Raw genomic sequence first — 13,734 nt, 5'->3', positions numbered from 1 at the left:
AGAGATGAACAAGTCGCATTAGGGGTTAGCGACACAATTCAAGATTTGCTCGCGTCAATGCTTGAGCTGCCCCTACAGGTGGGATGTGAAATTAACTGTCGTAAATATGAGTCGCAGTCTGAGCCTCCCCCATGCACACGGCTGTGCACACGTGACTTTGTTGTCAAGCTGACGGAGAAGAAACCGACAGCCTGAGAAGCCAAACAACCACTAACGTTTGCAAATTTGCATCCTTTGGCCTCTTGTAGCTCTAATGAAATATGCTTCGATATTCTCTCTTGTTCAGTTTCTCTTTTCTGTCCCTTTCTCTTTTACTCTTCTTCATTTTCTTCCACTTGTCCTCTGCGGTTGGCCTGCCGCGATGTCCACACTGAGAATGGCGAGCTAATTGTCTCATAGCTAGGAGCTGGCTCGAAGTGTAGTTGCTGGTGTTTGACGTATGCCGTATTGTTCCAGCAAGGTACAGCACTGTTACATAGTGTTGCTCCAGGCAACCAGGGAGCGCTGTGGCAAAGACAGACATTCTCCCCTATTATAAGTTTGTCCCATCAAAATTATTTTGAAGCTGTTATTTTAAGATTATAAAAACGACCCCTTGTTGCTCTAAGACAGTTTGAATGAGCCCACCAGGTTTAAGACTAACTGACGGATCAAAGCCTCAGCTTGCTGTCTGGGGTCTCGTCTGCAGATCAGGCTCTATCCAAACACCTAGGCAGGAATCAGAAGGATTATTGTGCCTCGCAGCGGTGCCACTGTGCATACTGACGATGCAGCGGCGGCGGCGGCGAAGTCGTGTTCGACTCGAAGCCATCTGTTTGTTTCGCAGCTATTATCTTGTCAGAGGTGAGGCACAAGCATCTCTTTTAACGCAGCCGTTTGTTATTAATGGCATTCAGTTTATTGTGAGCCACTTCAATGGTTCAAATGAGTCAGGTCCCAGCAGGCGACGATATGATGGTTTGTAGGAGGACTTTGAAATGGGCCATTGTTCTCTGGGAAGAATTACTACAGGGTTGCCTCATTCACAGTGAATCAGCAGAGCCGAGTGTATTGATTCGCACACTTATCCTTGGATGTAGCAACTGTAGCCTTTCCTATAGTAAGAAAAGTAACAACTAACTTGAATCCAGTCAATGCAGACGAAAGATAACACACTAATTACGGACGCCTGATAATTAATTAGTGTTGTCATTGTTATTTTTCGAACGATCCTGCTTTGTTCCTCACAGTGTTCAGGGGATGCTCCAGATCCTTGTGGCTGTGTGCGTGCTGACTGGTTACTCAATCATGACGGCCAGTTTCGCCATCTACGAAGTCCACGAGCACCACAGCGGCTCCAAGAGGCTGCAGCACATCGCCGGCATCAGCGAGCCCTTCTACTGGGCTGTGAACTTCCTCTATGACATGGTAACATCTACTTATCGCCAAACTGCAGACTAACACCTCGCTAACCTGGTTCAATGTGGTTAGACTGTGCATTATGTGCTCATAACATCTCTTCTTTTTAATAGATTCATTCAATTAAATGATATGATGATGCGCCTTTCTGTTGTTATATCGTGTCTCTCTTTTCTTCGACAGGTCATCTATATGATCCCCGTGACTTTGACCATCTGTGTGATCGCAGCCTTCCAGGTCCCAGCGTTCACAGATCGGCAGAACCTGGGTGCCGTCACCCTCCTCCTGGTGCTCTTTGGGTCAGTAAATAGAGAGGATGTTGATTTACTGTAACCTACTGAGAGCACTATTTTGACTTGTCTTCTGGCCTGCGCTGCTTCATGACAGTCGGGCCGTCAAATATTTTCTTCCCTAGATTTTTAAAGGAAAACTGCACCTTAAACTTTTTTTACAACGAGGCAGCTCAGATAACTGGGAATCAAAATCAACAGTGGCACAGTCATACAGGTTGAAAACAAGCAGGTTGGTCGGTTTTGCTTCCTCTCTATGTGGAGGTAAAACTGTAAGTGTGTGTTAATGCTTGTAATATTCCCTACAATATAACTACGTGCAGTGAATCTGAAGGTTTATTCTCAATCTTTATGTTTGGTGCAAGTTTTGAAGACCTGGTATTAACATCCGTGCTGATCTCAACACAAGTGGTCAGCATTTAGTACAGGTCTGAACGTAATGCGTCCTCAATGCATCCTGAGCTCCATTTAGCAAAGAACAATCTTTAGCTTACAGCTTACAGTGTTTTATTCTGCTGCAAGACTCATCATATATCCAGCATCCGAGGAATTTGAATGGCAACAATCTGACAGATTGCCTCAGTCATCTGACCTCAGTCGAACTGATCATGTGTTTCTTGATCAAACTCATTTGTTTGAACAAATCACACTTTCCCTTGTACTTTCTGGCCTCTACCGCAAGTGCTACTTTGTGCACCGCCAGGTTGGATCCACAGCAGGGGGGCCAGGACGACGCTGCTGTTTTTCCTGCAAAGACAGATGGTAGAAGGACTGAAAGATTGCTAGAAAAATCATTGCCAAGGTGTTTATCCGATTCAAGCCAAAAACGCTAGAGAGAGAGAGAGAGGGCGGGGGGGGGATCAGGAAGCAACAGGACTTGTAGCAATAATTGTGAGACTCGGTGCGAGATAGAGACTAATTAACCACAAGGATTTAAAATCAATCGAACCGTGAGATGTAGATCCTGGGAAGTTGTCGAACCGATGATGTGCGATGATTCCAGCATCTGGATCACCGGGGTGATTTTCATCATCTCCCAGCTGCAGCAGAGGTTTAGAATCCTCCCGTTGCCGTCGTGATCCTCTTCTTGAGCCCGGAAATCTTCGGGCTCCAAGTCAGCGCTCTGCTCCTCATTTATCAGACAGATGTCTCCCTCCCAAGCAATGAGTAATCACAGCGCTCCATCTGTCAGGCTGCACCCACCTGGTCTGGTGTGCAGCCTCCCTTGCTTCTGTTCCCTGTCATGGCTTGGCACCCACAGTCTGCCTACCAAGCACCTTTTCTTGGGTGGTGCTGGGTGCTACGCAGATGCTTTGTCTCTGTCTGGCTCTATCTGTTTGTGTCTGTTGCTTTCTTTTTCGGAAAACCCCACTTCTTTTAGTTTTTCATCACTTCTCTTCCCTCCTCTCTCTGGCTGACCCAGACACCTCAATCAAAAGAACAGAGAAGAAAAGAGAGTAAAAAAAAAAATTGAAGGAAAAGGATGTTCTGCTCGCAGGGGAATAAGAGGAGATGTAATTTATCTTCCTCTCCTTTGGCGTCATGACTGAATGTTTACCCTTGTCATGGTGTGGTGTCCTTCTTCTGCTGCTATTCTTTGATTCCTATTTCCACCTCACAGCTTCTGAATTTTTCCTGAACCTCTTCACTTGGACATGCAAAGTCCTGTGATTTTAGGGGGTGCGTTTGTGAGAAGGACAAGTACAAACTCTCCGTATCCATGTTTTTAAGGTGCATGTGTGGCTGCATGTTTTCACTCTATGTTACGTTTCAAATTCCTCAGGTTTTCCACCTTCCCCTGGATGTATCTGTTGTCAAGTGTCTTCAAGGATGCAGAGATGGCCTTCATCACTTACGTGTGCATCAACCTCTTCATCAGTGTCAACACCATCATGTCCACCTCCGTTCTCTACTTCCTTGGCCAAATTTCTATGCGCAACGCTGAGGTCAGTCAAGATACACTTTGTTCGGAACTAAATAGCCCTGAAGTTAAATGTGTGACTGTTCATTAACTGATGAATTCAGCCTTGTAGCTCTGGTGATATTGAGTTGCAGAGGAGTGGGAAGGACAAATGTATCTCATGTCCAATGGCAGGAAAAAGTAAGGATTAACATATTCTCTGCCTCTTCTAACTTCTCCCCCTGCAGCTCGTCAAGATTATCTTCGAAAGGCTGAGCTACGCCTTCCTCATCTTCCCCCAGTTTAACTTTGGGAACGGGCTGATGTATCTGGCGAGGAAAAACATAGAGGTCCAGATCCTCAGCGGCTACGGCATCGACGCCTATCAGAACCCGTTCTCCACAGATGCCCTGGGCTGGATGTTCATCTCCTCCTTCATCCAAGGCGTGGTCTTCTTCACGCTGCGTCTCCTGCTCAACAAGTTCCTTCTGCGAAAAGTCTGGTAAGGAAAACTGATGCCAGAGACGTCTGAGGCCAGAAAATGATCACAAACTACCGCTTACAAATCTTTGGGGTTTATCTTTATCTTTATTCTTTCAGTTTGAGAGCAGTACCTTAGAGGATTTTACGTTTAGATTTTGTTATGCTCCTACTCCAAACCCTACGCTCGCACTCCTGCACCCTGCTTGTGCTTGGATTTCCTGAGCTCCAGCTTCAACTCCTTTTACTCACACTCACGGCATTCTTTAGGTTGGGGTATTTGGCAAAAAATCCAAACTCAGAAGAGAAAAACCCAAGAGCAGAGGAGCAATCTGAGAACAAACATGTAAAAAATGTAAACAAGTGTATATTTGTGTGAGTGCAAGCGCAGGTTTTTGAGAGAAAGCATTTAATGTGAAACCAATAAGTCACGGTGAAACCAATAGTCCTCAAACTAATAGACCGAACTCTTGAATAAAAAAAGTAAGGAAAAACCCATACACATCCAGCTTTGTGAGTGCATTGACAATAAAGTGCATGTGCCGAACGGTACAGAATGTGAAAACTGACTCTCTTGCAGCCCAGAATAGGAATGTGAGATATAAATGCTGAGAATATGCAAATGAGGAATTGAATATGCATCAGAACCACTTTAAGTAATTAAGGAAAAGTTAAATTGCTTTAAGTTCAAAATGATAAAAGATAAATAACCAAATTCTTTCTCTGTGCCCCAAATATATCACTAAAGCCTGAACTGCTACTGCTACATAACGTGGCGTTTTCTGAGTCTCTGCCAGTTATTCCCATTAATTTAAACACCTCTTACTCTTCCCTCTTTTGCAGGCATTTTATTTGTGGCCGAAAGACGGTGCCACAGGTGGCTTGTGAGGACGAGGATGAGGACGTGGCAGCAGAGAACCTACGGGTGTCCAGCGGAGCAGCCAACACGGACATACTGCAGGTCGACCAGCTCACCAAGATCTATCAACACTTTAAGAGGAAGGTCCCTGCTGTCAAGAGGCTCTCTGTGGGAATCCCTGCAGGAGAGGTGAGCCTGAGGAGCGGGATTATAAACTACTAACAAGGCAGTTGGATAACAAAAGGGGCCGTTGTATAATTAATGACTCATCTGGCTCTTGGGACAACAGCATGACTCTGTTATAACCCATGAATCCTTCATTGATCCATTTATCCATAAAGCCAGTTTTATAATGACATGAAGCTGATCAGTGTATCATGGTTCTTTATAAACGTCGCGTGCTTCCCGGTTACTAAGAAGTGAGTGATTGTTTACAGTGCTTTGGTCTGCTGGGAGTGAACGGAGCAGGAAAAACCACCACCTTCAAGATGCTGACTGGAGATGTTAGCCCCTCTGATGGCACAGCACAGATCAGGGACTTGGATGGGTAAGATGCACATTCATTCAGTAGTTCATATGTGACAGAAAAGCATGTTATTATTTGATCTTTGTGTCTTTGACAGCCAGTGGACAGAGACATGTTTTTTGGGTTGTCCGTCATTGGTACATTGATACCTTTAGGGAATTACATTTTGACCAGTTGTCACTTGGACTCCAGGATGAACTGATGCACATATAGACTGAAACTGCGCTGGTTAGTTTCACTAGACCACGTCTGCACACTGAAAACATAGAGGTGTTAGGTCATTATAAAATATTAAATACAGTATATATAGATATACAGTCTGAAAAACACTTGAGGCATATTCCTGCAACCTAAAGATGAACTGTGAGAATCACTATGGAGGACGAGACAGAGGCAAAACCATCATTTAGATTTAATCCTTACAGGTGCCCAGGCTGCGTTGCCTAATGAATCTGGGCGAGATTCAATTTGTGTAACACAAATATCCACAAATGAGGGGTGTTATTGCTTTGCATCAGACCAAATTTGAACATTTACCACGATGCAGCTACCACGATGCAGCTGTATCTTATCCCTGAATCCGAAGTATAAAGAGCCTTGCTCCCCGTTCTTGCTCCGCTGTTAGGCCACATTGGTGGGTATTCCAAACATTGGCCCACTAGAGACAACAGGTCCCAGTGGTGGATGCCACAAGAGAGTCTGTCTTAATCTGTGTTTGTTTTTTTCCCCCAGGCGGTTGGTCGACATCATGGAGTGCCGTAGCAAGGGAATTAACATCGGCTACTGTCCCCAGGAGGACGCTCTGGACGGTCTGCTCACAGGAGAAGAGCACCTGAACTTCTACGCTCGCATCCGAGGCATCCCGAAGAGGGACAGAGAAGGGGTGAGGAGATGCTGCAGATTCTGTGCTGCCATTCAAAGCTTCAGCTCGAAGCTACATGTGCAAAATGACACATTATCAGATATAAATTCAAAAAACATCCATTTCCAACTGCTGATACTTCCGTGCGTGCCGAATCAGAGGGTGTGAAGTGTCGAGTGATGTGTGCTGGAATCTGCACTATCAGGGGCAAAATGGAGAAGCTGTTGTTGTCAGCTCGCGCAATCCAACCTTAAGAATTAAGCCATTGCTGTACGCTTCAGTGCAGACAAATTTGCATTTAAACGATACTTTGATGATGAGAGCATCTCATTCGACATGTCACTTTATGCTCATTCTTCCCATTTATCTCTCTGAGAACTAATCAATCTTGTTTCTGGTGCCTGCCTGTCACTGCCGCTGCTGCTGCTGCCGCTGGTGACATGAAGGGAATCTGAACTGCAACCATTGAAAAGATGTTGTGATTTCAGATTTTCCATCTTGATATTTTTATACAAAAGAAAGAGAAGGAAAGAAACAGCTCTGAGGTGGATGGGAATGTGCAGAAAACACATCAAATCTAAATTGCATGCAGGGAGAGTTTGACTATTGTGTTTTTTTATCTCCGCATAGATGCAGAAGCACAAAAAATATTGATTGTCTCTGACAGCCACGGTCATGTTAGAAGCAGGAGTGCGCGCACACATTTGCAAATATGTGCACATGTACACACGTACTTACCCGAGACGAGCGAGGCACAGAAATGGTTCCTGCTGGTTCTAATCATTGTCGTCGCTATTGTTACTCCTCCTCCTCCTCTGGTCAGGGAAATGCCAACAATGGTTATAATGGTCACAGTATGGGTGTTGGGCTAATTCACAAAGATGAGGTTATATATAGCGCTCCTCTTATGTTGTCTCCCACTGACAGTCCCCTAGCTGTGGATAATGAGACGAGCCTTAATGGGGTCATTTCGTATTGACATGGTTTTGTCTGGCTTAATGAGCTGTTACATCAAAGGTGATAGAAAGGGGCTTTTATGAGAGAACATTTTGATCCAAACCAGTCGGGACTATGCTATGCTTCCAGTGCTTATCGTTCAAATGTAGCTGCTGCTGCTGCTGCTGCTGTTTGTTTGTGTACAGCATCTGAAATCCGCCTCAGTGCCCCAATAACCTGGAAGCTGAACTCAGAATCATACAAAAAAATCAACACTATAGGCAAATCCTCCAGGAGCGAGAAAGCAAAGAATCAAAGCGAGCTAAGCGATCCATTGCATTGGCTCGCTTCATTGATCCGGTTTCCAAACTTGCCAGCTGATGGGGAAATCGGCTTAAGCTCACCGATGGGAAATCACCTCAAGCTATTGGAAAATGAGCTGGTATTTGCTGCCCAGTATTTCATGTGATTAATAGGCGAGCATAGAGATTTTTAAGTGACTGAAATGGTTGTGGGCCTTTGAGGTTCTTTTCCTTTCTCTCACTTTAAAATGTGGTCTAACACACAGGATAAACTGACCCAGCACCACATTACGCTGCGTCATTCTCTAAAGTTTGCAGCCTCGGGACAGGATGGAGTTTAGATAAAGTCGCAGAGTAAAGTCATCATTGCTGGACAAACAACATTAAAAATGCATGGGAGTGAGACTGATAGATACCTCAGTTATTTTCTGTGCCGCTGTACTGGACAGAATCTGAAGAGGCAACAACAAAAATTAGCCTGGAGATCAAGTAGTCACTAAGGAGTGGGGAGGGCACCCTCAGAAAAAGAAAGATTTCTGTAAATCCAGCTTTTCCTGCTGTGATCAGTGTCTGGATCGTGTGTGGAGTGGGATATTGGCCTCGTCCTCCAGAGAGAGGACCCCCAGTTGATGGATTAAAGGAATGGATAATCAACTTCCTGTGACAATCCGGTGTTGTTTAGAGCTGCCGGAGTCACAAATGAGTGCTCGACATCCTCCGCGTGCTCATGAAACTACAGGGAGCAGCATTCAGCCATGCAGAGCAATCATTAGACCTATTGACGGGCTGTAGATGACAGTAAATCCATTGCACATCTACGCTGATTATCAGTTTGCAGCACAATAACTGGGTGGTGTTTTCCTTTGGCTTTCTACAGAAATACATATACTCTCAGGAAAAAGAAGAGGCAGATGTTATTACCTTTTATTATGTTATTGTATCAAAGCAACATTCTGAAACTTTTTAGCAGCTTCAAAATTAGATTGATGATACACTGACTTGGAATAAGGAGAATGGTTCTACTTTCATTCCCTTATCGCCTGTAACTTTGGTGAGTGGGTACGATCTCCTGTGAAAAAGTCTAATACAGTCTGATACAGTCTGATACAGTCGCAGCTTCAGGTGCAGCGAGTGCAATAGTAAAGCGGAACCCTAGATCAGTTAAAAAGACTTGGAAGTCATTAGGAACCAGCACTTATCTCTGATATTCAGCAAGGAAACTTTTGAAATATGGAGAATTTTAAAGAGAGTTTGGTGTATTTGTTACAGCAGCAGCTCTTCTGGTTCAGGAAGCAGGGCATCATGGGTAATGTCCACTGTTCAGTTGTGTTTCAATTCAGTGAGAGGGACTTCACAGCCAAAGATTGATAGGGTTTGTTTTTTCTCTGCATGGAAAGCACTTAATCGCCCTGACACGGAGCCCAACGGAATTAATCATCAATGTGTGGCTGCAGAGGGCGCTGTCGCTCGGTAAAAGCTACACGGTGCTTCTTTAAATGTTTTATTATTATTATTGACAAAGCTGCTGACACAAGATCATATGTCTTTGTATATTATCCTTGCATACATGTGTAAAACAGCAGATTTATATGGAGGCTACAGAGAGGGCTTTCATTGTGTTTATAGGATCCAACGAAGTGTTTTAAGATGGCTGCTCAGGCTACAATGAATAAACTCTTTGATGACTGGTGTTGCTTTGAAAACACATTTCAAAGTTACCCTCTGATCACACGTGTTACTTCTGAAACTCCTCTACTCGTGCATCTGTTATACTCTTTTAGTATTCACCATTATCCTGTATTTGCTAGTTGTGGCCTCAGGAAATATGACATAGTCTTGCTTTAGAAGGCAAACTGCATGGCTTTTATCTCAAACAGGACTCCGCACTGATTGGAAGCTGTGGTCCATCTGCCTATTGTGTTCTTTAAATTTAATTTTGTTTATTATCTGTATAATCAACATCCTCAATGTATTTCTCGAAGGTGGTGAACTACCTGCTGAAGAGGCTGGAGCTCAGCTACCACAGGAACATCATCACTGACAGTTACAGCTGCGGCACCCGCAGGAAGCTCTCGACGGCGCTGGCTCTCATCGGACACCCGCAGATCCTGCTCCTGGTGAGGAAGCGTCTGTTCCCGCTGCTGGAGCTGCTCATTTAGTTGCCTAACTGGCCACGACACAACACATAATAAACTAACTGCACCAAACTGCTCCTCCCGAAAAGGATCGTTGACATAACAGACTAGAACTGACATATAGTTAATGGTATAGTGATGGTTAATGAGTCGGCTTGCTCAGGCTTACCCAAGCCTAGTCTTCCAAATAGTACTCTACTTCATTTTTACGTTGTATGTCTATTAAATCATTTTTTTCCTCTTACCTTTCCTCCTACTGTCCCTTTTTTATTTCTTGAAATTCTTCTTAATAATATTTTCTGTCTGCATTCTACTCATCATCTTTATTTCCTCCCCCATTTGGGTTTGATCTGTAACCTTGGGCCTCCCCTCTCCTGTCTGATTTTGCAATTACGCATTTCTTACTCTTTTACTCTCAAATTGATCCTGTCCTCGGTTTTTCCTTCTCTTCCTGCACACTGTTTGCAACACGCTCTCTCCTTCTGTTAACATCTCCTCACCCCTTGATCTGTGGCTCTTGACTTCAACCTCCCCCTCTTCCTTTTTTCGCACACCCTGCTATCCCCCTCTCGTCTCTCGTCTCTCGGCAGGATGAGCCAAGCTCTGGCATGGACCCTCGCACCAAGCGTCACCTGTGGAAAATTATCTCCGAGGAAGTGAAAGGAAAATGTGCTGTGGTCCTCACCTCTCACAGGTTAGAAAACCCACCTACATATTTTTCTCATTCCGTATTGTGCGTATTGTGGGGGCGGGGGAGAAATGCAAACTCTTCTACTGGAAATGGAAAATTAGTCAATCGAGTTTACCAGGGTTTAAAAATCCACATATACCCGCTAATTTCGGTGTTGAAGAGGTTTATCACACATACAACTGCAAAATTATATCTTTTAACATTTGATAAATACATTAGTGAATTGGCTTGTTTTCCACAGTATATTGTTGATGACAGTGTGGATAGTGACTAAATGTATATTTATTTATGTGTGATAGCGAGCATTGCTAATTAGCTCAACGGGTCCTGCTTTGACCTTTCATCTTTCTGTCTTTGTTGCCGCCTCTCAGCATGGAGGAGTGTGAGGCGCTGTGCAGCCGTCTTGCCATCATGGATAAAGGTCAATTCCGATGCCTGGGCTCTCTGCAGCACATTAAGAACAGGTTAGTGACCCCAGCTCGTCCTCCAATCCAGCCATTGCAGCCCTCCACACTGCCGGCATCGCCTCCGACTCTTCTCTCCCCACTGTGGCCTCCACCCCACCCCTCAGACATGTTCTAACACCGGGCTTTGTTCGTACGATCTCCTCTGTGCAGGTTTGGCAGCGGGTTCACCGTGAGGATGTACATGGCCGAGGCCTCCTGCGACGCGGAGGCAATCACTGGCTTCATGCAGCGGCGATTCCCCAGCACTTACCTCAAGGTGAGCTTTGTCAGCAGGCCGACGTGGCCGAGAGTATTTGGAAAGATCAAGCAGACACCGCAGTAGAATGTAACAATACATTTAGTGGGATTTGATGTGTATGAGTCTGTATAAACACTTTCTTGCCTTGAACTAACTTATGATATTTTACAGCGAAAATGCTTCTAAAATAAGCTTTTGGTTGCCAGGAGTTCTTTTCTCATTTATTATAGGTCTGACTAATTTGTGTAAAACATCAACAGAAGGTGCACTGTTAACTCCCACTAGTGTGCCCTTACATGAGCTGGTGTCTGGATTCTAGCTTTAATGCTAACAGTTATGTGGGTTACTGTGGGGGCTGTGGAACAAGATGTAAATTATTATTTTTATCATTTTATAATGATGTTAAGGTGAACAGAAATGGAGTAAAATTATCATTAATTTGAAGGTGTTTCTGTAGAGAAAACGTCTGGCTCTCTAGCTGCTAACTGCTCCATGTTTAAAACCAAGTCATTAAATGTGCCCACTAGTTTTACATTTAACAGAATGGGTACCTGGGGTTTCAAACTTAAGGCTATTGTTAATATGACAATATTAAGTAGAGCAGGTTTAAATCTATGTGAAATATGAGGGACTCAGAGAGCTCACACCTCTGCCAGGCACCAACAATCGCCTCATGAAACCATGTTTAAATTCACTAGATCCAGATATTTTAATTTTGATCTTAACCAAATTGTAAACACTCAGCAGTCCCCTAGACATGACTAATTTTGTCATCAAGATCCATGAATTATTCTCTGAAAAATGTCTGGCACTGAAAAAAAGAAACTGAAAATGTTTTCATGGATTCTAACCTGACACGTGCCACATCCTCCCACCAAGTTTCATGGTAATCTGTCCTGCAGTGTTTGTGTAATCCTGCTAAATTACAGGCAAACACAGACAAAAACCTAACCTCTTGGTGCAGGCAATAATGCTGTGTTATAAGTATTCTCTGCCCGAACCCAGTCACATATAGGTACACATATTGAATACTGTGTTTGTGTATATATGTACTGACATGCGTATATCTTTCTAATATTTCATGTTTTTAAAGAATATTCAACCCTGTACTTGTGCATTCTCTCTCAACACACAGGACCAGCACTCCACCATGGTGGAGTACCACGTACCAGTTGCTCCAGGAGGGGTGGCTGACATCTTCGACCAGCTGGAGTCAAACAAGAATGCTCTGCAGATCAAACACTTCTCTGTGAGCCAGACCACACTGGATGAGGTGAGGAAGACAGGACACAAACAGAGGAGGAGAAGAAGGAGTAGTGTGAGGTTTTGTAGGGGCTGGTGGATGGCGGCGGGGGACAGAAAAAAGGGACAGGAGATGAGAGGAGAGGAGTGAGGCAGGGCCAGAAGAAAGCTGAGAGTGAAAGGCTGAGTAGAGGAAAGTTTAAAAGAGGCAGAGGGAAACTGACAGAGGGTATGCCTCAGGGAAAATAAATGGAATATGAGTTGGGGAGAGAATCTGTGAGCTTTATATGCAGCCAGAGCCGGTATTCTTCAACCACTCTGCCCTTTTGGGGCTCTGGGATTGGAAGATACCAAAGGCACAAGAAAGAGAGGGGGGGGTCGCAGAGGAAACTGTCCAACAGATTAGCTCAAATGTATGGCACTCAGAGAGAATAATGGCTCTTACATTGTCACTGTATCTCCACAGGTCTTCATCAACTTCGCCATGGGAAAGATTGGCATGGAGACCATACCTTTACAAAGCGAAGAAGAAGAGTGGGATGATCTGGACTGCAAGGAGGCAGTAGATGCATAGAGCACTGACTGACTGCCATCTTCTTCTCCTCTCTCTCTCTCTCTCTCTCTCTCTCTCTCTCTCTCTCTCTCTCTCTCTCTCTCACTCACTCACTCACTCTCTCGACTAAAGATATGAAGGGGGACCTTATCAAATCAGACCCGTAATGAGAATCAAGAAACACGTGAACATTTGCATTCATGCACACATTGAAGAAGTGTTTCTCCTGTGTTACTGGTCACATGACATCACTTGTTTTTTTTTACCTTGATTTCACCAGATGTTATTTATGAAGGATAAAAGTAATCATGTAGAATATTGATTTTATTTCTCTGTGGTTGATACACTGTTTACTATATATGACTCCACAGCAAATCAAATGCATTACACAACAAACATGAAAAGTCTCACAAGTGACTGTTTTGTTTTGTTTTTCATTTGAGGGACATGGGATCGTGCCTTCTGGATGAAGTCCTCTGGACAAACATCCTTTTCTGCACTTTTCCCATACTCACTAACACTTCCTCTAAGGGCATATCTAACTTTTAGAATGAATTAAATTAATGTTTAATATACTCTCTCCTACTTATGGCATTTAATGCATTAAGCCTAGTTTTTGTAATTCTAATAAAGCTATTTTTCAAATGCTACAGCTGCTCATTTGCCTCATGTGATTTTAATGTTGAATGAGTATCGTTGATTTTGCTGCTACACAAGAAATAAACCACATTTACATTATGGCTGATTTCAGTCTTATTGGTTATGATTTCCGTTGCTGTTTGTCTGTCTGTTTTTTGTTTGTTTGAGCAAGATTACGCTAAAACTACTCAACCAATTTTATTAAACGTTGGTGGG

At 43.8% G+C, this 13,734-nt stretch overlaps 1 protein-coding gene across 1 annotated transcript in view; it reads left to right on the top strand.

Moving 5' to 3' along the window:
- Positions 1-13,624, top strand: part of abca12 (ATP-binding cassette, sub-family A (ABC1), member 12) — a 51,085-nt gene extending 37,461 nt beyond the window's left edge. Inside the window, exons 39-51 of the mRNA XM_047342620.1 lie at positions 1,230-1,407; positions 1,582-1,697; positions 3,472-3,634; positions 3,837-4,090; positions 4,912-5,116; positions 5,365-5,474; positions 6,186-6,336; positions 9,536-9,670; positions 10,279-10,382; positions 10,751-10,843; positions 10,997-11,102; positions 12,220-12,357; positions 12,793-13,624. Coding sequence (XP_047198576.1) covers positions 1,230-1,407; positions 1,582-1,697; positions 3,472-3,634; positions 3,837-4,090; positions 4,912-5,116; positions 5,365-5,474; positions 6,186-6,336; positions 9,536-9,670; positions 10,279-10,382; positions 10,751-10,843; positions 10,997-11,102; positions 12,220-12,357; positions 12,793-12,900 — 1,861 coding nt within the window. The 3' untranslated portion in view covers positions 12,901-13,624. The remainder of the gene's footprint in view (positions 1-1,229; positions 1,408-1,581; positions 1,698-3,471; positions 3,635-3,836; positions 4,091-4,911; positions 5,117-5,364; positions 5,475-6,185; positions 6,337-9,535; positions 9,671-10,278; positions 10,383-10,750; positions 10,844-10,996; positions 11,103-12,219; positions 12,358-12,792) is intronic.
- Positions 13,625-13,734: the final 110 nt, after the last annotated feature.

The sequence above is a fragment of the Hippoglossus stenolepis genome, chromosome 13, assembly GCF_022539355.2.
Source record: "Hippoglossus stenolepis isolate QCI-W04-F060 chromosome 13, HSTE1.2, whole genome shotgun sequence".
NCBI classification, from domain to species: domain Eukaryota; kingdom Metazoa; phylum Chordata; class Actinopteri; order Pleuronectiformes; family Pleuronectidae; genus Hippoglossus; species Hippoglossus stenolepis.
Note: the sequence above shows the minus strand (reverse complement) of the source record. Positions and strands in the feature narration are given on the sequence as shown.